This window comes from Cyberlindnera jadinii (genome assembly GCF_001661405.1).
Source record: "Cyberlindnera jadinii NRRL Y-1542 unplaced genomic scaffold CYBJAscaffold_7, whole genome shotgun sequence".
NCBI lineage: Eukaryota > Fungi > Ascomycota > Saccharomycetes > Phaffomycetales > Wickerhamomycetaceae > Williopsis > Williopsis jadinii.
In genome coordinates this window covers 329,926-352,163 of record NW_017963658.1, presented here as the reverse complement: position 1 = coordinate 352,163, position 22,238 = coordinate 329,926, and the positions used below count along the sequence as shown (strand labels likewise).

Sequence of the window (22,238 nt, the reverse complement as noted above, 5' to 3'; positions counted from 1 at the left end):
TGCCTTGAACAAACGGTGCTTACATATCTATGCTTTGATCAATCTGGAGGCTCAGTGAACTTATGTTAATGCTTCAGGTGACTAATTAGCCCAGAATAAGGTCCAGATGTTTGTCTGTGAACTCATATGGTTAACTTTGCAAGTACCAATCAGTACCTGGTGTGTGCTATTTTTGTCCACACGCTCATATTCATCCACTTCTGGTTAACTTTGGGTCTTTTGCGTATTTAATTCGATGCAAAAGTCCAACCTTCTTCTGTGTGTTTGGTCTGCATTTGCTATTTAAACTTTGAATTTTGGGAATGATACATAACGCAACGTCAACCAGCGCGCGGGCTGGTATTGCGCAAAGACATAACATACCATTCTTCAAACTTGAAATTTCAAGGACCAACAATGGCTACACTATTCAATACGCCCCAATATCCTATATGTGTCTTTTATGAAGATAGTACACCAGTAGCCAGAAAAAAACGTGCGTCGTCATAAATCTTAATTGAAATCTGTTCTTTATTGTTGATCTGTTCTCCAATCATGGATATGATGTTCCCCGAGATCGCTCACCTCACGTTTTGAAAGAAAAGACACTTATACCGAACACTACAGTTCCTTCGTATTCAACATTGAGGAGGCAGCCCCGGCCCATACATGAACTTGCATAAGCGAACTGGGAATTTTCTCAAACAGCAAAAAACGTACATTTGTAGAACTTATTATGAAACAAGAAAAATACATGCTTTGTAAAGTTTTCGGTGACTTAATGACCATATCTAGGACGCGGTACAAAATAAAACTCTTTAATGCCCAATTTTTGTTGTTTTGTGCCACACAAGTCACAACGCATCATCCAGCCCCGTCCTTTAAAGTTAACTTCCAGTCCTCACATTCTGTACAGGGTGCAGTGGTTGCTAGGAGAACATATCGAGAAGGATGTCCAGGACTCAGATTGTAACGCATTAACGAGCAATTCCACTGTAATTTGCTGCCGTTATTCCACATATTCATAATTACTCTGCAGACTTCCTTTGTTTGCATGCGCATAGTATGTCCTTTCAAGCCTGTGAATGGCTGTATCCATCTCCTTATTGATTCCTCAAACATGAATCTAAACTTTGACAGCGTGTGTTCTTTTCCGTAACCTGGTGAACTGACCAGGGGAAAAGTTTTCAAGGTCGACAGATTAACGTGTGAAGTTGCTTTCTATATAGAGCCCCCTAAAGAACGTTGTGGATAAATCTCGTGTCGATTCCATCGTGCTGGTACAGTTGAGCCTATATGTACAAGGGTGCCGTTCATTTGGAAACAATACCAACCATGTCAAGGAACTATCAGGAACCGTACAAACAACACGAACACACAAGGTCCAATGAAGTATGGTATACACCAGATGGCGAACGACCAATGCCTTCCCCGACTATGACTCCCTCTTCAGTTATACAATACCCATTTCCTAGTTCGAACAGCAGTTATGCGGACCATGCAGTGCTCACAACTTACCCTGCTGTTCACAGTGGTGCTCCTCCATTGCCGCCAACAGCGACTTACTATACTTATCCGGCACCTCCTGTCTATGAGAGGTCAAGCACAGCACCTTCAATGATGACTCAACAGATGTATTCGCCTATACATGTGGTACAATCAGAGCCACAACCGCAACCTCAAGCACAACCTCAAGCACAACCTCAAGCACAACCGCAACCTCAACAGTACCACTATTCTCTATCTCCCCAACAGCAAATCCAGTTATCACCTGTGCCAATACAGGTCCAGTCTTTCCCACAAACAGGTGTCGAATACCCTACACTCTACCAATTACAGACCATACCTCAGTACCCACAGATTTTAGAAGGACAACCTTACCAAATCCAAATTGAGTTCCCAAGATACGTTCGGGGACAGAAATGTCCACGATGTGGACGCCATATAGTTAATGATATTGCCAGACATATGCGCATTCATGAACCCGTTTCGAGGTTCAAGTGCATATACCCAAGACAGCAATGTTCCCACAGAAGCGGATATTTCAACAAGAGATATGACTTCCACAAGCATCTGCTACACTCGCATTTCAAGTTTGACGACCCAGATGTGAAGAAGCTGGTTAGTGTTAACGATAAGATGAAATACATCGGAGCGTGTAAATGTGGTATGAAGATGACAGGCAGGGAGTTCTTGAACAACCATATAATGATCAAGGATGCACAGGGGAAATACCTGTGTCCTGATCTACGTGAAAAATGGAATAGATTCGGTGGAACACCTATAAACACGCCTACAATGGATGCCGGTAATCAACAGCAGTTTGGAATGATGCATCCAAATAGCATATAAGTCCATGGCATGGCCGCCCACTACACACTCCACTGCACTTTTTCTCTTGCTCATCAATTAGATAACCAGACCAATAATATACATCGACATGTACTATAGTTACAATTAACACATAGCACCAAGTGTCTTCAATTGGAGAACTGTTCATCAATGCTCATAACGCTACCTGATTTGGCAACTACCTATTTAGGAAATTGTTTCGTGTTTTTTTGTGATTTGGCACGCGTCACATTTTCCCCCCTCGTCGCGTAGGCGCGTTTTTTGTACGTTCAGTATTCGCGTCTTTCATCATTTTTTTTGTTAGAGTGTGTTTTTACGTTTTCGAAGACCACAGCGGTAACATTTGAACCAGCAGGGCGGTTTGTTCGTTTTGTTTCGACACGGTGCTTTGATAAAGCGGTTATCCTCTCTAAGTTGATTTTGATATCTTTGGAGCTTATTTGAACCATTGTACCATGGCGAATCCAGCTTTCTGGTTACAACAGCCAGCATCGTCGACGCCTTCAACGCCGCGTCGGTCACGTATAAAGGGTGGGAAGTCACATTCCAAAGATGCTCGGAAGGTAGTGCCACTGTCTTCACCACTGCTCTCCAAGGCTTGCCTATCTTACGTTGATATACGTAAATCGTTGTCGTCTCCGTTAGAGAGACGCGCACTGCCATTGCCATCTCCATCACCAGAAAGACAACAAGAGGTTGTTATCATAACCTCTTCTCCCCCAAGAGCGGAGACACTCAAGGCGACGAAGACAGTGACATTCCACAAGGAGTTGGTGCAGCCTCCGTCGAAGGTGACGACGCCAAGGAAGTCAATATTGAAGACTCGAAATGACTCAGCCCAGCTGGAAATTGACCTCGTAGGAGGATCAAAGTACTCACACCTGGAGTTTTGGTCAAAGGGTGAGATAGTCACGCCTAAAGATTCTTCATCTGCTGATGAGCTGAAATCCTTTAGTGATATCTTGAACGGTGGGATGACCGTTCTGAAGGATCCAGAGTGTAATGTACGGTTTGAGATTTATGCTTCGTTTCAGGGAATCTTGAAGAATATCAATGATAAGAAGATTGATATTCTTCTACCGTTGTTAACAGAACTGGTACGAATATTACAACATGACCAACAGATGATTGAAAATGAGCTCAAGCGCTGTGAAAATCCAAACCCCTTTTTAACAAGAACTGACGTACAAATTGTGAAGGTCATGTCATTTTTACTGTCAAGTGAAAAGATTTACAGACGGTTTTGGAAAAAGTCCCCCAAGGAGGTACAGTCTATGGCTAAAAACTCAGTGGTGGCGGCGTCTTTGGCAATCACTTCATCAACCATACCCAAGAGCTTGCTAACGGCTAGTTTACAGCTTTTGAAGGACCAAAAAGTGCATGCCCTTTTACCGCAATCAGTAAAGGAAACTGTCGTGGCTTCTCTGATGAACACCAAACAGTTCCCTACATTATCGGTACTACAGGAGAAGCTCAATTGCCTGAAATCTATGATTACAGCATGTCCCACGATTATGGAAAAGACCGTCAAATCATGGGCTGGGTTTGTACTCAATAGCATATGTGACTTCAACTCACCATTTTCTAAAAAACTGTCTTCCGTTGCCAGCATTACACTAGCAGAGGCTTCAAAGATATTCTTAACTTCGAAACCGGTTTGTTACGAGATAAGAAAGATGCTAGCGGCTCCAATATACACGACTTTGAGTGTTGAACCTTCAACTCAGATTTCAGTCAGCTCAACACCAGTGGATTTGCAACAACCCACCATAGAGTACATCTGCGATAGACTGTACGATCTGATCGAGGCAGATAGTATAAAAGTTGCTTTGGATATATGGGTTAGTATAACACTGATATGGTTTGACGATTTGTTAATGGTGGATGTCAATAGCCCTTGGGTTAAAGTTATTGAAACGTGCCTTCAAGATCCAAAGGTTGAGAACCGTAACCTTGCTTTGAAATCTTGGAAGGCTGTGGTTTATGTGACTTGTGGAAACATCGCACTTTTAACTAGTGAACATGTTGAGAGTCAGCTAGAAACCATGTTTCACATCTATGATGAAGAATATTCACTTGGGCTATCGGTCTCATCAGAAAAAATTATATGTTCATTGACATCGCGGATTCTATATGGTATGTTCTCAACTACGGAGTCAACCAAATGGTTAAGTCCACAACTGTTTGAGACCTATGTGCTCAATTCAATGACTTTGACAAAGACACATGCTCATTCTTGGAACTACATGGTACAGTTGCTTGTGCGATTGCTTCAACCCTTGACCAACATGTCAAGACCAACTTATCTTACAAGGGTTTTATCAGATGATGCCGTTGAGCTGTTAGAGATTAAACCGTTGACTATGGACATTGTTTTCCAAGTATATCCCAAGCTCATGTCGATATTTACCAATGATGTGTGGATGAATCCAGCGGTTGAAGAAAATGTTCAGCTGGCTCTATTGGCAGCTCTTATGGGACGTGTAAGATCCATACCACAGAATCAAATTGTCGGTAAACGTGCAGAAAGAATATCTGCTATCTTGAAAGACTTGAAGAGATTTTTCCCGATGTACATGGACCACCCGAATGCTCAAAATGTCAAGTCAAAAGAAGCATTGGAGTATGTCAATAGATTTCTGACTTTGATAAAGACAAACTTTGGTCCAATGAGTTACTGCACAGATGTTAACTCAAAGGGGGAGCTCGAGTATTCACATGAGAACATTTATGTGGAAGTTATAAAATACTGTATCATAAGGGGGTTCAGGGAAGTTGACATATTGAAGTGTTTGCTATTCCATGTCAAAGGTGGATTGAGATTGAGATTATTCGAAAGTTTGGCTTTGAAGATTAAAAACCGGAAGGTTTTAAAGTACATTTCAAACAACCTCGAGAGCACTCTTTTTGACAAGAACATTACTATTACTTCTGTGAATGCACTAGGAAGAACCATCAGCATTCTTCCAAAAACATCGCCTCTTCTAGGTGCATTCATCAGAATGATACATTCGTTTGATTCACCTGGTAGTCTTTTCTCCAGTTTGAACATTCCTTCGTGGTCATTTGATGATATTCTGTTATTACTGAATTTGGTTTCTGATAACGATACTCTTAAAAGTACTTTGCTTGGCTCAATATCGACAAAGCTGAACAATGGTGATTCCAAATTTGCTTCGAAGTTATTTAGATATCTTTCGACAACTGCTGACAACGATACCCTATTCTCATTGAATCGAGAATTATTCTTCTATGCAATGGATCCACGTGACTATTGTACTGAAACTTCTCATTCAGCTTTTGTTGATATTTTAAAGTCGTTTCTCCATGCGTACCAGGGATCTCTCTCAACGGATTCACCAGACCTCAGAAAACTTGACGTTATCCTTTCCCATGGGCTACAGTTGTGTAAAGGTGTGCTGCTTGATGAAAAGTACAAGCATGTGTGGAACAGATCTCGTGATATCAACGAAGTTTTAGACTCATGTATTGCAGTGCTTCCATCTGAAATGTTGAACAGAATGCCTTTGGTTCTCAAGGAATTGGAAAATGATGTGATTCCCTGTCCAGGTAATCACAGTAGTGAAATTGGGGCAAAAGGTTCATATGTCGAAGTACTCTCTTCGACTAGTAACAATGAAGCAAGTATGTCATTATCTTGTTCAGGATGTGCTGAACAGACAAACTCCATGGAGATCATATTGGAGGGGACTGAGCAATCACCAACACAGAATAAAGCTCTAGAAGCGGTACATGAGCTCTCAAAAAAGAATGCTCTTTGCATACAGCAAGAACAGCTTATCGAATCTGAGGTCGCAATAGATGTTGTAAACTCATCTAGTCAAGAATTGGTTATTGAGAAACCTAATGTGGGGTTTAGTATGGATCAAAACAGCGGAATTAAGGAGATAAGCGACGGAGATCAGCATATTACATTGTCTAACAACTTGAACGGTGAGGTGGATACTGTTCAACGAAACATTGATAATGGGAAGAGCGCATCAAGCGATATAGAGAATGTCCAGTCCGAGACATTTACATCCTCTAGCACCGGCAGCAATGATGGTGATGGAGTAATAGAGATATGTGTCATTCCTGAGCATCAACCACCACCTGCGATCGATATTGTTAACTCTTCTAGCCAAGAGTTAGTTACAACTACGAACCTTCATGTGAATATCGATAACGTTGGTACAAAAGAGATCATATCAGAAGTGGTTGGTTCCATTCATAAAGGACCTGATCAGTTGTGTGTTGTTGCACCTGTTGCTTCCAGTACTCTAGCTCTCAAGGACAATGAGATTCCGGGATCAACAGAAAGATATACCGGGCTTAATGGTGATTCAGGAAATGAGACTCAACAAGACGATCTTGGGCATGGATTTTCTGGAGGCATTTCTAATCCTATAGATGAAGGCGAAGAATCAGACATGAATACTGGTCATGAATTTGCCAATCATGACGTTGTTTCTTACTCCATCCCTTCAAGCGTTGATGGTAATAGTGAACTTTGTTTGTCTCAGGAAAGCGATAAATTGGAAGGTGAAAGTGACGAGACCCGTGGCAATGACTTTGACTCCTTCAAGAACGTTGAGGACTCCATCATTAGACCATCTGTGAAACGTAAACTTGATGACAACAGTTACATCGGTGCTGTGTTGAAGAAACCTCACTCCTTAGATCTACAGATTGATTTGACTCCAACAAAGCCAAAAAGCAATGATTCTGAAAAGACTGGTCAACTCGCTTTGGCTCCAGTTCATCCGCAGGGAGATATTCGCTCCCATATTTCTTCTCTTTTTAAGCAGTTCCGGGATGACGAGCTTTCGAAAATGTCCATCGAGGAGATTTTCCAAGTTGAAGATGAATTGTTAGGCTTCATCTCAAGAATGAGATCGTTAAAGAAGTGATATCTCCATTATGATGATGACTACTCTCTATGTTCCACGATTATGGTCGTCTTGTTCTCATCTTTTATGGCATTATAAAGATGATGATTCACTGTTCTCACTGTGTAATTTGAGTACCTGGCCAACTAAGTACAAACTACCACATACAACCACCTTTTCACCCTCTTTCACTTGAGCAAACGTCTTCTGGACATCAGGTTGTACTTCAACATTCTCTGTGTATTGCAATATTTCCTGTTGTAGATCTGACGGGTCATATGGTTGTATCCATGGCATTCCGTCAACTGGGTTGAAGCTTGTTGTGATGATTCTATCCTGTGATCTGATGAGTTCATTCAACAATGGTCCCAGGTCTTTGCCCTTTGTCACTGCAATGATGAACGTCAAGCCTTCATCACCGTATTTGGATCTCAAGTACTTTGCCAATTCCTTAGCAGCCTGCCCGTTATGAGCACCATCTAGCAATACTTCTAACTGGGGGCGATCTTTCGAATAGTTCAACGATAATCGTTGCAGTCGTCCTGGCCATTGTACAGATTTAACACCATTTATGACATTTTCATGAGAGAAATTACACTGGAATGGGTAATTTTCTTGTAGAAAGGGGAATAGCACTTCAAGAATCTTCAGAGAAACAGACAGGTTTTGTAGCTGGTAACTACCCCTTAGTGGTGAGACGTCTCTATCAACGACTCCAAATGGTGTCTGTATGTGATTGTCAGTCTGTATCACAACGTAGTTGTGTGAATGTGTTTCAATTGATTTCTGCGCAATGACACTCAGTGCATCTGGCTCATTTGTACCGTCCACTATATTTGTAATGAATGGTTTGATGATTCCAGCCTTTTCGCTCGCAATCTCAGCAATTGTATTACCAAGTATGGCCTCATGGTCAATCCCAATCTTGGTGATACCCGTCACCAAGACCCCCTTCTCAAAGATTGTACAGCCATCTTTCCCAATTTTCGCCTGCTCTATGACATTCGTAGCGTCCAACCGACCTCCTAATCCAACTTCCATCACTGCAAGGTCAACCTGTTCAAGTTTGAAGATTTGAAGCGCAACAGCTGTTAGGATCTCAAACTCCGTAGCACCGATTCCATGGATGTTGTTCAATTTCAGCACTTCTTGTTCCACCGAATGGAACGTGGACTCTGAAACTGGGACATTGTTCACAGTGACACAGTCATGACGGAATATCAAGTGGGGTGAGGTGAATTTACCAACCCTGAACCCTCTGGTGTTGGAGAGTAACAATGATGTCAAGTAGGCACACACAGAGCCTTTCCCGTTTGTTCCAGCTATATGGACGAAGTTGGCATACTTGTGTGGGTTACCAAGCACGCTGAGAAGTATGGATATCCTCTGGAGTCCAAGATCAATGGGCATTATAACGCAGGCTTCTGATGTACTCGATGGTTTCCTGGCAGCTCATCGGCTTGCACTGTAAGCGTGGGACGCAATGGGTGAACGTTTGGTGAAAGTTTATGTGTGGTGTCTGGGCGTTCTAAAAATGTCCAGATGTTTAGGTGTCCGGGTGTTTAGGTGTCCAGATGTTTCATCCCTTCACCCCAAAGCAAAAACAAACAAACGTCGGCATCAACACGGTAAACAATCCCAACATCGAGCCCACGTTCTCTGTAGCAGCTAGAAATCAACGGAGGTGAACGTATAACTTCCCTCACATTGACATCGGAAGAGCCGTTGAGATTGTCTAAGCGAAAGGAAATAGAAGAATGTCCATTGAGAAGAGAATCAAGAAGATGTTTGCACAGCCCAAGAAGGGTGAGACGTATGAGCTACGTGCCGGGTTGGTATCACAGTACGCCAATGAGCGTAAGGATACGATCAAGCAGGTGATCTCTGCGATGACTGTCGGGAAGGACGTTTCCAGCCTGTTTCCGGATGTGTTGAAGAACATTGCCACGCACGATATCAAGCAGAAGAAGCTTGTTTACCTGTACCTGATGAACTACGCAAAGACGAACCCTGAGCTGTGTATTCTTGCGGTGAACACGTTTGTTCAGGATACACAGGATCCCAACCCCTTGGTGAGAGCGTTGGCGATCAGAACAATGGGGTGTATACGTGTCGACAAGATGGTTGACTACATGGAGATTCCATTGACAAAGACGCTGAATGATGAGAACCCGTATGTGAGAAAGACAGCAGCCATCTGTGTGGCCAAGCTATTCGATCTGAACAGGCAGATCTGTGTTGAGAATGGATTCCTGGAGAAATTGCAAAACTTGGTTGAGGATTCCAATCCGATGGTTGTTGCCAATGCCATCAGTGCCCTTGCCGAGATCCACGAGACTGAACCTACGCTCAATGTGCTCACTGTGGATTCTGTCCTGTTAAAGAAGCTCTTATTGGCATTGAACGAATGTACCGAATGGGGAAGAATCACCATTTTGACCGCTCTCGCGGATTTTGAAGCTTCGTCGTCCGATGAGGCCAGCCACATTGTTGAAAGAGTGGTCCCACAATTGCAGCATTCGAACCCATCTGTGGTGCTGAGCTCTATCAAAGTTATCATCAGCAACGTAGAGAAGCTACAGGGTGAGGAGCACGAGGTTGTGTTGAAGAAACTGGCTGCGCCATTGGCTTCTTTGGTTTCAACTGCTCCAGAAGTCCAGTACGTGGCTTTGAGAAACATCAGAATCATTGTCGAGAAATACCCACATCTAATGACAAATTACTTCAAGGTCTTCTTTGTTAGATACAACGATCCTTTATATCTAAAGTTGGAGAAAATTGAAATCATTGTTAGATTGGCAAGCTCTTCCAACTCCAACATGATCCTCAACGAGTTGAAGGAGTACGGTTATGAATTTGACGTTGAATTTGTTAAAAGAGCTGTCAGAGCCATTGGCCAAGTTGGGATCAAGATCTCAAAGAGTGCTTCAAAAGCTGTTGACATATTGATTGGTCTCATCAATGAAAGAGAGCTGTACAATGAAGTTGTCATTTCACTCAGAGATATCCTTCGAGCATATCCTGAGCATAGTGCGATGATAACGCCAACCATTGTACAATCTTTTGATAAACTGGTTGATCCTGAGGCGATTGCTAGTTTCATCTGGGTCATGGGTGAGTTTGAAGTTGTCAACTATGAATCAAGATTATCTGAATTTGTCGACCAGTTTAACGACCTCGATATTGGCGTACAGAATGCGCTGGTGTATTCCATCGTGAAGATCAATGTTAAAACCGGTGCCTTGAAAGACCTTTTGGCCAAGTTGTTCAACAATGTTGACAAAGTGGAAAACATCGAGGTTAGAGATCAAATATATCTGTACTGGAGAATTCTTTCTCTGGATGACTCGTCTGAATTGAAGAAACTAGTCCTCACGAGATTGGTGAAGATCGAAACAACAATCCCACAATTCCAACCTGAGCTGCTTGAGTTCTTATTGAGAGAACTGTCAACCTTGAACTCCGTGTTGTTTACAACTACTGTGGGCAAAGGTTCCAAGCAGACCCAAATCACAAAGATCAAGGATGTGAAGTTGAACGTCATCAACGATGAAAACCTGTTAGACTTTGACGATGACGACAGCGAAACGTCTAAGCCAGGAGAAAGTGTAAACATTCTCGACGAGTTGAACGATCTCTTTTCATCCTCAAGCATATCACCCCCTGTGAACAACAGTTCCAGCACAGCTCAAATTGCTCAGAACTCCACGCCTGTCTCAAACAACAAGAACACGTCGACTGGCGGTGTGTCGCAGGATTTGTTAGACTTGTTTTAATTGGCTCATATGTATATATCTACCATCACTACATGCCTATCAACCCGATTATGGAATCCCACCTCCGTAGGGTCTACACGCTTCAGGCTTACTTTTCCACTGAGGAACCTGGTTCCACCCATAGTTCCTGTATGTGCTGGAGGGCCCGGACTCCCTTGCATCATGATGCCACTTTTGGTGCCACTTAATGTCTCCCTTTTCTACTTGATTATACGATACAGGAAGATAACGCATAGATACGTTGCAACATTGAACAATACCACCGGATCGTCGATGCACCATGATCCAGAGATGGAACAATAGAATCTCCCCAAGTGCCGTGTAAATCAGTTAATCAACAGACAACTTGCCATTGCAGACGTGTTGGCGACTGCTGTGATTAACCTGTTCATAGCTACGCCGTGCCATAAAACATGCCTCACGTACAGATGCTTCTCTGGAATTCCACGATCACCTACATGGGAAGGCACCATTTTTATGACTTCCAGTGTTTAGGCCCATGCCCAGCACGATAAGCTGTGATAACGCTGGACCATATGGGCCCTAGCGGACCTAGGCCTTTCCAACCAATCTCCGCGTGGCATCAAGACCAGCTTTATTGTTGATTGTCATGTCCAACGGGGATGTCTCATAGTACTACGAGACAGGTGAGGCCACTGGCTTGGACGAAAATCCGATTCACTTGTACAAGTTAGGCCAAGCCACGAGTTAAGTTGTTGCCTTAGTTCTTTGGACTCGAGTCTTGGTTGATCTTAAGTCTCGTTCAGACTTTTAATCCTCAGTCAGAGACTTTAGAGAAACGGTTGTCCAATGGCCACCTTTGTGCACAGCGGTGAAATACTGCCCAGTGTCCACATTTGTCCGGACTGGTTCCGGTGCCCCACTTCTTTGTTCTCGTGTTCACCTGGTGCTCACTTGGTGATCGCTCAACCTTCTTGTCGCCTACCCTCCAACGGGCCACACATGGATTAATCTGAGCTGTACGGCACCAAAAAAATACGTCAGGGTTCTTGGCGTGCATGAAACGACCTACGCCCTGAGCCCTAAGCCCCCGAGCCCTTTAGAGTTCTCTAAACTCGAGCGACCAAATGGAAAAACTCTCTCGTGCGATTGTGATCAGGACAAGTGACTATTCTGGCTGCCTTTTTCCGTTGGCATTTTTCTTCCTTCTTCCAAGCGAAGTGGCCGTTACTGGCAGGACCATTTTCCACTCAACGCTGATGCCGTAGTTCTTGGGTACTCTATTAGGGGCTAACGGCACAAAGCAAAAGCAGGCTACAAAAGTCGTGCCTCACCAACCACATCCGATATAGTTTGTGGAGAAGTGGAATTAGTCTGAGCGTATACGAAGGTGGGCTAACCCACACACTCCAATGGTCAAAGGCAGCGGTGTGTCCTGAGCTCTGACGAAATGTCTGGACATTACAGTTTGCGACGGTTTGAAATCCAGATGTAAAATTTATTGGCATCTTTGCTCTTAGAGAATAAACGATGCGCGGCCTTGCATCATAGTTAGTCCGACTTATCTTTGCTCCTCGTTAAAGTGTAAACCTGTTCAAACTTTGAGATCATGAGATACATCGTTTTGTAAGAATCAGGGACTTGCTCCAAATGCATATGGAAAGTAGAATCTGGCATTGATAAGACGTAACAACACGAGAACGTCTCGAAGGCTGAAGCATGTACTCCGTGGTCGTCACTTATCTTTAGCTTTTCTGAAAAAAGCGCCTCTTTGCTGTGCGCCACTGCATCTCAGGAATAAGTCTGCAGCACGGCCAATACACAATTTCTCCACTTGTCATGTCCCATTGCCTTTGCGACCAAGGATGAGTCGTCCGTGATCACAAGGGCCGTACGCCTTCCGTATCATCAACTTGATCTTGTCCAGAGATAGGAGCAATGATCGGCAAACGTGATTGAATTTCCCATGGTCAGCAGCCCCCATCCGTTACGGGAGACCCTTATAATGTTGCGTATCATCACATATAAAGCCAGGTGGAAATCCATAAGGTCTGTTTATTCGATTCAAGGTGCTTGAAATCATCGGATAACATCGCACTGTTAATATCACAATAATGACCAGTGCCAGTATTTCTTACGACTACGAGAAGAACCTCGACAAAGGACGCAACTCCGAGTCCATTGAGGTCTACGACGCTGAGATTGAACGCTATGGCAGCGGAGTAGTGGACACCAACGAAGATGCCATCTTGGCTACACATGAGGGCTACAGACTAAAACAACACTTGAAGGCTCGTCACGTCAGTATGATCGCTATTGGTGGTGCTCTGGGTACAGGTTTACTGATTGGTTCCGGTTCTGCCCTCTCAGGCTCGGGCCCTGCTCCTCTCTTCATTGGTTATGGATTCATTGGTCTTTTAGTTTATATGGTTATGTGCTGTCTTGGTGAATTGGCTACCTACATCCCATTGGCTGATGGGTTCTCTGGCTATGCTACTCGTTACGCTGACCCTGCTCTGGGCTTCACTGTTGGTTACTGCTACCTGTTCAAATACCTCATCGTCACTCCTAATCAGATCACGGCTGGTGCCATGGTACTGCAGTACTGGGTGTCAAGAGAAACGGTCAACCCTGGTGTTTGGATTACTATGTTCATCGTGGTGATTGTGCTCATCAACATCTTTGGTGTTAAGATCTTTGGTGAGTTTGAATTTTGGCTATCGTGTTTGAAAGTGCTCATTGTTGTTGGGCTGATCATCTTGCTCTTCGTCATTATGCTTGGTGGTGCTCCAACTCATGACCGTTTGGGCTTCAGATACTGGAAGGACCCAGGTGCCTTCAAGCCTTACAAAGGCATTGCTGATCCTTCTAAGGGTAAATTCGTCTCCTTCGTCAACGTCCTGGTCACCGCAGTGTTCGCCTACTCTGGTACTGAACTGGTTGGTATCACTGTTGCTGAGGCTGAGAACCCACGTCGTAATGTTCCAAAGGCCATCAAGCTCACCTTTTACAGAATCCTGATCTTCTACGTCTTGTCCGTCTTCCTCTTGGGAATGTGTGTTCCATACAACGACCCACTGTTGATCTCTGCGACTAAGGCCTCCACCTCTGCCAACGCCTCTCCATTTGTCGTGGCCATCAAGAACGCCAAGATCGGTGGCCTGGACCATGTGATCAACGCCTGTATTCTGATCTTCATATTCTCTGCTGCCAACTCTGACTTGTACATTGGCTCAAGAACCCTGTACGGTTTGGCCATTAACGGTAACGCACCAAGATTCTTTGGTAAAGTTAACAGATGGGGTATCCCATACTTTGCTCTTGCCCTGTGTGCCTCCTTCTGTTGTCTGGCGTACATGAGTGTTGCAGAGTCTTCTCAGTCTGTCTTTTCATATTTCGTCAACGTGGTGTCGATCTTTGGTCTCCTGACTTGGATCACCATCCTCATCACCCACATTTGCTTCTCACGTGCTTTGGCTGCCCAGGGTGTTGATAAGAGCACCTTGACATACAGAGCTCCATTCCAGCCGTACGGGCCTTGGATTGCGCTGGTGCTGTGCATCATCATTGCTTTCATTAAGAACTTCACTGTGTTCATCAACGGTTTCAACTACAAGACCTTTATCACTGGCTACATTGGACTGCCAGTGTATGTGATTTTCTATACCGTCTACAAGCTATGGTTCCGCACGAAAATGAGAGACCCTGCTGAGGTGGACCTTGTTACGCTGAAGCACTACATAGACGAGGAGGAAGAGGAAGGAAAGATCAAGGACCAGGAGAGAAGGGAAAGATTGAAGGCCAGTGGTAAGAAGGACAAGGAGTGGTTCTACGAGAAGTTCCTGTCGTGGTTGTTCTAGAGAGGAGGGTGGAGAGCTCCTGTGCTCGATTTTGTTTGTATTTATTCTATCAGTTTTAATCATCATTGCATACTTTTTGGTATACTGTTCTTGTAGTGTGAGTTGCTTTGTTGAAACAGCCTAGGACCTTGTATAACGTTGTATGGATAAAACTGCAGTGGGAATCACACGAGCAAGAGTTCTCTCCTGGTAGAGGCTGGGTTGCTGTGTGATGTTGTATTGGCCTTGAGGAGCTGAGAGGCCAATTGGCAGCTGTAGGCTCTTTATAAGCATACTATGTCTCATTAGATACTCTCAGTTGTCCAGTGCCATCAGTATAGTGGTCAATTCATAGTATAAGAATTCATAATGAATTGCAAACAGAGCAACTCTCGCATCATAACCACACCTTGAGAATCAGTGGAGTCGTTAGCAGTGGGATACCGAGGCCTCAAAGTGCGTCGTTGATCATTCAGGTAGCACCAACCTCCAATGTGCACTTTGGGCTCCACACCACATCCACACAATGTCGTTGGCCGTCTTCTTTTCTCTTTAGCGCCAATACCGGCTGTGTGGTGGGCAACTGAGTGTGAGCGTTCATTGCTGTAGGATAAGCCCAGTACGTACGATTGATGTATGCCTGTGAATGTAGGATAACGTCACCAGGGCTCTTAGCGTCTATATGAGCCCAGTTGTACACAGCTGAATACTCCAGAGTGGCTTTATTACAAGCAGAGACACCAAGGGTGCTCTCACGCGCATAAAAGGCACCAGCATCATCGTCATTTCAGTGCTATCTATGCTGATGTTACGTGGCGGCTCAAGCATTCTCAATGAGGAGCGCCAACATGGATAACTTCACGAGCGACTTGGAGAAGGACAACAAGGGAGGAGCCTTTGCTGAGTCTATAGAGGTCTTTGGCGCTGAGCGTTATGGTTCTGGCTACGTATGATGGCTAGGCACGATGACTACGTATGATGGCCACAGACAATGGCTACGCACGATGGCTACGCACGATGGCCACAGATTGAAACAGCACCTCAAAGCTGGCCATGTTAGTATGATCGTCATTGGTGGTGCTCTGGCCACAGGCTTGTTGATTGGATCAGGCTATGCCACTGGCTATGTGGACCCAGCTCTCGGGTTCTCGGCTGGCTACTGCTATCTCTTTGGGTTCCTCATAGCGATTCCAAATCAGATCACTGCAGTTGCACTGATCTTGTAGTACTGGGTCTTGTAGTACTGGGTCTCGAGAGACACCGTTAACCCTGGTGTTTGAGTTGCAATGTTCATGGTGGTGACCATGCTGATCAATATGTTTGGTGTGAAGATCTTTGGTGAGTTCGAGCCCTGGTTGTCCTCTGTGAGTGTGCTCATTGTTCTACGTCCCATCATCTTGCTGCTGGTTATCATAGTTGGTGAAGCACCAAGTCATGACCATTTGGGCGTCGGGTATTGGAGCGATCCAGGTACCCGTAGAGCTTACTCAGGAATCGATGATGAGCCGTTTGGAAGGCTCGCCTCGTTCATCAACGTCCTGGTCACTGAGCTGGTTGGTGTCATCGTTGCTAAAGCTGAGAACCCACGGCGTAACGTCCCAAGGGCCATCAAGCTCACGTTCTACAGAATCCTGATCTTCTACGAGCTGTCTGTGTTTCTACAGGGGACGTGTGTTGCCTATGACCACCTACTGCTGATCTCAGCAACTTCGTCCTCTATTTCTGCCAATGCCTCTCCGTTTGTCGTGGCCATCAAGAACGCCAAAATCGGTCGCTTAGATCATGCCATCAACGCCTGTATCCTGGTCATCATCTTCTCAGCGGTCATCTCTGACTTGTGCATTGGCTCAAGAACCCTCGACGGCCTCACAGTCACTGGGAGGGCACCAAGGTCCTTTGCAAAGACCAACAGATGGGCAATACCTTACTATGCGCTGATGGTGTGTGGTTCCTTCTCTGCGTTGGCGTACATGAGCGTTGCAGAGGACTCTCAGACAGTGTTCTCGTGCTTTGTTAGTGTTGTTTCGTTCTTTGGTGTGCTCACGTGGATCTCCATCCTCATCACACACATCTTCTTCACCTGTGCTCTGAATTGACAGGGCATTGACAGGTGCTCACTGACGTATAGTGCACCGTTTTATCCGTACGGATCATGGGGTGCGCTTGTCCTATGTGTCGTCATTGCGTTCACTCAGAACTTCACCGTGTTCATCGATGGCTTTGACCATGAAACATTCATCACGGGGTACATCGGCATACCAGTGTACGTTGTGCTTTGTCTTGGCTACAAGTAGTGGCATGAGACGAAGACCATCAAGCCAGAGGATGCTAAGCTTGTGACCTTGAAGCACTATGTCGATGCAGAGGAGGAGGCACGCATCATCAAGGACCAGGAGAGAAAGGAGAGAAACAAGCTGAGCAGCAGGAAGTACAAGTAGTGGCTCTATGATAAGTTCGTCTCCTGTGTATTCTAAAGCTGCTCTGAGGCCGTGGCTTTAAGGTAGTTATTGCGTTGAACTGAACTGAAGATGATAGACACTGTAGCTTGATGCTATGGGTGCCACTCTCTGCTCCAGTGGCCCACCATGTCATCCTGTGGCCTTGGAAAGTCTCACACTGACTGTAAATGTGTCAAGATGATGGCTCACGGCAGATGGTGCAACCCGGTGGAGGTGTAGATATTAAGCCTTTGCTGACCGTACGCTGAGGGACTCCGCCGATGACGGTGTATGAAAGCCAATTCACCACCACCAGCGCCACCAGATGGTCAGAGCTATATAGTAAACAGTCAATCGAGTCACCATTGTATCAACAACCATACCTCTAACGGTGTTATTAGCTGAATTGGAGGATGTATTCTATAACCAACTGAACTATGCTCACACATCACGTGACATTCCGCCGGATCTCCATATATACGTACCCCCGGAAGTGCCACATGCCCAACACGCCCTGCTTCGCTGCCTTTGTTGTTTGAAACCTCACAAGGGGAAAATTTTGAAAACAACGGACGGACGATCAACAAAGTAAACAAAGGAAACAAATCAACGGCGGCAAGGCAAACCTCACAGGGCGGCTCAATTACTTCATCGTTTAGAGAGTCGGCGGCATATCGCATAGGTGGACGTGTCATTGAAAGAGACCAGAGACAGAGAACGAGCTAAGGAATGTCCCTTGAAGGTTCGTCGGTCATTTCGATCGAGGCGAGCGAAGAAGGCTCAGCAAACAAGTTGCAACAGCAGCAGCAAGGCACCAATGAAGGCGGTAGTGCTATTCTCAACTTGCTCAAGCAGGGAGAGAAGAAGAAGGAGCTGGAAGAGAAGGAGCTGCTTAACAAGTCGCTAGAGAGCGGCCGTTATAAGAAGCTGGATGAGAACGAAGCAGAAGGCGACGACAATGATGATGATAATGACGATGACGACGATCTCCTGCCTACTGGTGGCTCCAAGGAGACGGCACTCAGACAGTGGGAGGTTCCCCAGTGGTCGTTCTTGGCCAGAGGCTTCCAGAATGCCTCTGTTCAGAGATACTCCCCTCAGGAGCTTCTTGCGTTGAAGAACTCGCCATTGGCCACAGCTCCAGAGGAGCTGCCTCCAAAATCGTACTACAGACTGAACGCCAAGGTGTTACGAACCGGTCCGGGGAATAACAACACGTCGTATAATAATAACAGAAGAGGTGGTGGCTATAACCGTCATGGGAACCGTAATTATGACAGTACGGGGACCATGGGTAACTTCAACCTCGGGAGAAACTCCGGTGGCCGTGGACAAGGAAGAAACGGCAGAAGAAGAGGAAGAAAATACGAAGAGGAAGTGATCCCAGGTCTTGACAAGAACGCTCCAGCGATCTCGAATGCTGACGATTTCGAGAAATGGAAAGCTCAGATGAGCATGGGAATAAGAGGTGAAAAGAAAGAGGACCGTACAGCCAGCAACGTGTCCACGCCTGCTGCCCATGATGAGTCCAAGAATTCCGTGGACAGCTTCTTTGGACTAGCTGCTAGATCGACTTCGTCTACTGTGGGTGAAAAGAGTGAGCCTCACGACTCTAAAAACTCGAGATTCTTTTCAATGTTTGCTAATGAAAGCCAGCCTTCAACTCCACTGGAAGAACCTTCCCAAAAGGAGCCAAAGGGTGACGTTTCCAAGATTCTTTCGTTCTTGGATCGTGGTCAAACTCCGGGTGAGAAGGTGTCAACTCCAAAGAACATCTCTCCACCTCCAGGGTTAGCACACCCACAACAATCAACTGGAAGATCCCAATTCTTTGCTACTCCAACAGGGGGGTCCCCACAACAACAGGAGCAGCCAGATAAGAACCAAGAGTTTCAAAAGCAGAAACAACCTCAGTTCCCTCCTGGTCTCGGTCCTCAGAAACAACAACATCTGGTTGGATCTCCTTTGCCACAGCGAGAGAACATTGACCAGCAAAATGCATCCGACCAACAGCAAAAGCAATCTGTGCGTGGTGATACTGCCACTCCGCAAGATCAAAAACCGGCTTCTCAAGCGCAACAGAAGAGCCATTCACAGCAACAACAACCATCTCATCCTCAGCAGATGTCATTCCAACAACCCCCACCTGGTCTTCAAGGGATGCCACAGATCCCACCATGGATGAATGCAAATATCCCACCAAATGTTAGACAACAGATGTTGGCACAGGCCCAACAACAACAGCGTTTCATGATGCCTCCTCCAGGTATGGGTATCCATTTACCTCCTGGAATTCCTCAAGGCATGCCTCCACCGCAATTCCAAGGTGGCAATGCCAACTTTGTTCCACAGCAACAAATGAGAGGTAACATGCCTCCTCAAATGATGTATCCACCACAACTTAATGAGCATGGCATTCCAATGTTCTTGCCTCCTGGTATGGCTCCTCCATCAGGTCATCAACAAGGACGTCCACAACAGCAAGAGAGTCAACAGCAAGGTCAGCAACAATCACAGCAGCAATCACAGCAGCAATCACAGCAGCAACCACCACCAGGGTTTTATCCTGGTCCACCTCAAGGGTACATTCCTACCAAGCGTTAGATACGTGACATGACAGATTTTTGTGTTTTTTGGTTTTCTCTTTGCCATGTTCATTCTCTTGTGTTTTCCTTTTTAACGATGTTTTCGGTAATTGAATACTTTATTCGCTTCTCGACTTTGATGAGTTGATAATTGTATGGTTAACTGGCTACAATCTCTATCTAATTCTTAATAGTTCAACATTAAAAGGCATTAAAGAGTATCGTTGAAAAGGTCTTAACTGTTCTGTCCGGCTGTAACGATTCTAAACATTTCACCTCTTTTACGATACAGATCTTGATACGTGCCCTCCTCCACGACCCGTCCATTATTCAGAACCACCAAACGATCCGCAACTTTCATCATCTCTTTAGAATGAGTTATCATCATTACACTAATGTCCTTGAGATTTTCCTTAACCAACTGAGCGATCTTTGAAGTGCTTTCAGCATCCAACGCAGAAGTGCATTCGTCAAGTATCAACAACTTTGGCTTTCTGATCACGGCTCTTGCAATGGATAACCGTTGCGCTTGGCCACCGGATATCAGAGACGTCTCAATTCGAGTGTCCAACCCCTCGGGCAATGAAATGATAAACTCATAAATGTTTGCAAGCTTTAAGGCACTAATCAAATCCTCATCGTCATAATTGTCCAATCCATATGTGACATTATCACGAATCGAGCCGTCAAAGAAACTAGCCTTTTGGTCAACAACAGAGATTTGCGATCTCAGCCACTTCAATTCTATGCTGTTCAAGTCAACTTCATCAAAGAATGTGCCTTTTGATTCGTACAATCTTGTAATCAAAAGTGCCAACGTTGATTTACCAGACCCTGATTCACCAATTATCGCAACAGTTTCATCACGGTTAATTTCAAGGTTGACATTCTTCAGCACTTTCTGTCCCGGTGCTGAAGGGTAACAGAAGCTAACATTCTTGAATTGAGCAGTGGCATTTGTATTCAAATCGGGGATCGTATCTCCCTTTGACTCGATATCACTATCTGGGAGATCTATGATATTAAAAACATAGGTTCCAGCTCTTTGACCCCGACTGATGTCCGGTATCTGGTTTATCATCTGAACACAATTCATGATTGAGAATACCAAAAGAACAAAAGTCGTCATCAGTTGCATGACATCGTACTCACCATCTCCAACCAGTTTCATGCCGTAGTACAAGAGAACTCCTTGGACTACAAAGACCAGCAAGTTACTTATAGCAACACCCATTCCAGTATAAAGGGCCCTTCTTGAGGCCGCCCTCTTCAAAACATCAATTTTCTCATGGAATTTAGATTCAAAGTGCTTCTCAAGTCGGAGAGTACGAATGGTCTTGTAGCCCTTCACCGTTTCATAAAGGTGAGATTCTAATGTCGCCACGGCATTTTTGTACTCATTCTCAGACATTTGCAACAGAAAGGCATAAAGTGATGAAGTTATCACAAATGCTGGCAGCATTGAAATGCACACGAGAGAGAGCTTCCAACCTTCAACCAGAGCCCAGGTCAGCCCCATTGTACAGAGAACAGTAACGCTTGTAATGACACCGAGAAAATGGGAAATTAATGATCTGAGATCTCTGCAATCATTCATCAGGAGAGTGTTGACCTCTGCAGCATTATTAATGGTTTTTGAAAACCATGCCATGCCTTGTTTGGATATTTTTCTGAAAGCCTGCTTCCTCAATCCGTAAACCCATACCTCTGCTGAATAGTTTAATAGAAACTCCTTTAAGAAAAGGCTTGCTCCGTCAACGAAAGCCACTGCAAGCACAATCATGGACCATTTCAGTAAATAGTATGGGCTTCCAACGCCATCATCCTGAGGAACAATGCCTGATAAAAGATGTGCAAATGCGTATGAAAATACAGGTCCAGCAGCACCGTTTATAACAGCAATGCCAATTCCAAAGGCTAGAGCCCATTTCTTTTCAACAGTCTGCATCATTCTGTTCACAATATATCTAATAGGACTCAAGCTGGGGCGCTCTTCGATCTCCTCCTCGTCTAACTTCCTTTCACCAATAGTTCTGTTTATAGCTCTTGGGTGTGGTGCTATTGAATTTTCCATCTCATGAGTTTGGTAATAGCTCAATGGGTTCACTGATGAGAGGAACTGTGTAGATATGCGGTTTGCGACTCTGTTCAAGAACGATTCCTCAATATGCATTTCTGATGACATATTGTCTTCCTCTTGTGGCTTATAATTATCCTGTAATGAAACCAGATATTGAAAGATCTGTGCATTCTCCATGTCCTTCCGTAGTCCCTGTTCGGCCACTCTGCCATCCTCCATTAGGTATACGTAATCATCTGGACCAATTTGGTTGAATTCGTGAGTCAGGATAATTGTTGTCTTTCCCTTTCTCCATGTCTTCACTGCCTCTATCACCAAATCTCTCATCACTATGTCAAG

The 22,238-nt window shown here is 44.8% G+C and overlaps 10 protein-coding genes across 10 annotated transcripts in view; 8 read left to right on the top strand and 2 right to left on the bottom strand.

Moving 5' to 3' along the window:
* Window positions 1-733: 733 nt before the first annotated feature.
* CYBJADRAFT_92058 (uncharacterized protein) lies at window positions 734-1,141 on the top strand. The gene has a single exon (XM_020218014.1). It carries the CDS (start codon window positions 801-803, stop codon window positions 1,005-1,007), a length of 207 nt encoding a protein of 68 aa, XP_020070377.1. The 5' UTR covers window positions 734-800; the 3' UTR covers window positions 1,008-1,141.
* Window positions 1,142-1,416: 275 nt separating this feature from the next.
* Window positions 1,417-2,331, top strand: CYBJADRAFT_173336 (uncharacterized protein; the record flags this gene model as incomplete). The annotated part of the gene is made up of 1 exon (XM_020216448.1): window positions 1,417-2,331. The coding sequence occupies one exon, from the start codon at window positions 1,417-1,419 to the stop codon at window positions 2,329-2,331; it is 915 nt and encodes a 304-aa protein (XP_020070376.1).
* Window positions 2,332-2,594: 263 nt separating this feature from the next.
* Window positions 2,595-7,277, top strand: RIF1 (DNA-binding protein RIF1). The gene has a single exon (XM_020218013.1). The coding sequence runs from the start codon at window positions 2,787-2,789 to the stop codon at window positions 7,239-7,241; it is 4,455 nt and encodes a 1,484-aa protein (XP_020070375.1). The 5' UTR covers window positions 2,595-2,786; the 3' UTR covers window positions 7,242-7,277.
* On the bottom strand, window positions 7,142-8,671 carry CYBJADRAFT_167912 (bifunctional folylpolyglutamate synthase/dihydrofolate synthase). The gene has a single exon (XM_020215138.1). The coding sequence runs from the start codon at window positions 8,628-8,630 to the stop codon at window positions 7,314-7,316; it is 1,317 nt and encodes a 438-aa protein (XP_020070374.1). The 5' UTR covers window positions 8,631-8,671; the 3' UTR covers window positions 7,142-7,313.
* Window positions 8,672-8,871: 200 nt separating this feature from the next.
* On the top strand, window positions 8,872-11,271 carry APL2 (Apl2p). Its single transcript, XM_020215137.1, has one exon. It carries the CDS (start codon window positions 8,978-8,980, stop codon window positions 10,994-10,996), a length of 2,019 nt encoding a protein of 672 aa, XP_020070373.1. The 5' UTR covers window positions 8,872-8,977; the 3' UTR covers window positions 10,997-11,271.
* A 1,776-nt stretch (window positions 11,272-13,047) lies between these two features.
* On the top strand, window positions 13,048-14,817 carry CYBJADRAFT_151460 (amino acid permease; the record flags this gene model as incomplete). Its single annotated transcript, XM_020213364.1, has 1 exon — window positions 13,048-14,817. The coding sequence occupies exon 1, from the start codon at window positions 13,072-13,074 to the stop codon at window positions 14,815-14,817; it is 1,746 nt and encodes a 581-aa protein (XP_020070372.1). The 5' UTR covers window positions 13,048-13,071.
* An 827-nt stretch (window positions 14,818-15,644) lies between these two features.
* On the top strand, window positions 15,645-16,022 carry CYBJADRAFT_173331 (uncharacterized protein; the record flags this gene model as incomplete). Its single annotated transcript, XM_020216447.1, has 2 exons — window positions 15,645-15,743; window positions 15,834-16,022. 2 exons carry the CDS (start codon window positions 15,645-15,647, stop codon window positions 16,020-16,022), a joined length of 288 nt encoding a protein of 95 aa, XP_020070371.1.
* Window positions 16,023-16,063: 41 nt separating this feature from the next.
* Window positions 16,064-17,598, top strand: CYBJADRAFT_184971 (uncharacterized protein). The gene is made up of 3 exons (XM_020217151.1): window positions 16,064-16,840; window positions 16,907-17,066; window positions 17,100-17,598. Exons 1-3 carry the CDS (start codon window positions 16,083-16,085, stop codon window positions 17,232-17,234), a joined length of 1,053 nt encoding a protein of 350 aa, XP_020070370.1. The 5' UTR covers window positions 16,064-16,082; the 3' UTR covers window positions 17,235-17,598.
* A 1,205-nt stretch (window positions 17,599-18,803) lies between these two features.
* CYBJADRAFT_167909 (uncharacterized protein) lies at window positions 18,804-19,873 on the top strand. Its single transcript, XM_020215136.1, has one exon. It carries the CDS (start codon window positions 18,870-18,872, stop codon window positions 19,836-19,838), a length of 969 nt encoding a protein of 322 aa, XP_020070369.1. The 5' UTR covers window positions 18,804-18,869; the 3' UTR covers window positions 19,839-19,873.
* Window positions 19,874-20,054: 181 nt separating this feature from the next.
* STE6 (ATP-binding cassette a-factor transporter STE6) overlaps window positions 20,055-22,238 on the bottom strand; it is a gene marked incomplete at both ends in the record, with an annotated part of 3,758 nt that continues 1,574 nt past the window's right edge. Inside the window, one exon of the mRNA XM_020212733.1 lies at window positions 20,055-22,221. Coding sequence (XP_020070368.1) covers window positions 20,055-22,221 — 2,167 coding nt within the window. The remainder of the gene's footprint in view (window positions 22,222-22,238) is intronic.

What these genes read in the sequence shown, in the direction of transcription:
- CYBJADRAFT_92058 (XM_020218014.1), top strand. Translation starts at nt 801, where the DNA reads ATGCCCAATTTTTGTTGTTTTGTGCCACACAAGTCACAACGCATCATC.
- RIF1 (XM_020218013.1), top strand. Translation starts at nt 2,787, where the DNA reads ATGGCGAATCCAGCTTTCTGGTTACAACAGCCAGCATCGTCGACGCCT.
- CYBJADRAFT_167912 (XM_020215138.1), bottom strand. Translation starts at nt 8,630, where the DNA reads ATGCCCATTGATCTTGGACTCCAGAGGATATCCATACTTCTCAGCGTG.
- APL2 (XM_020215137.1), top strand. Translation starts at nt 8,978, where the DNA reads ATGTCCATTGAGAAGAGAATCAAGAAGATGTTTGCACAGCCCAAGAAG.
- CYBJADRAFT_184971 (XM_020217151.1), top strand. Translation starts at nt 16,083, where the DNA reads ATGTTCATGGTGGTGACCATGCTGATCAATATGTTTGGTGTGAAGATC. An exon ending in TCGTTCTTTGGTGTGCTCAC is followed by an intron (nt 16,841 to 16,906) that starts GTGGATCTCCAT and finishes GGGCATTGACAG; the next exon opens with GTGCTCACTGACGTATAGTG. An exon ending in TCGGCATACCAGTGTACGTT is followed by an intron (nt 17,067 to 17,099) that starts GTGCTTTGTCTT and finishes TAGTGGCATGAG; the next exon opens with ACGAAGACCATCAAGCCAGA.
- CYBJADRAFT_167909 (XM_020215136.1), top strand. Translation starts at nt 18,870, where the DNA reads ATGTTTGCTAATGAAAGCCAGCCTTCAACTCCACTGGAAGAACCTTCC.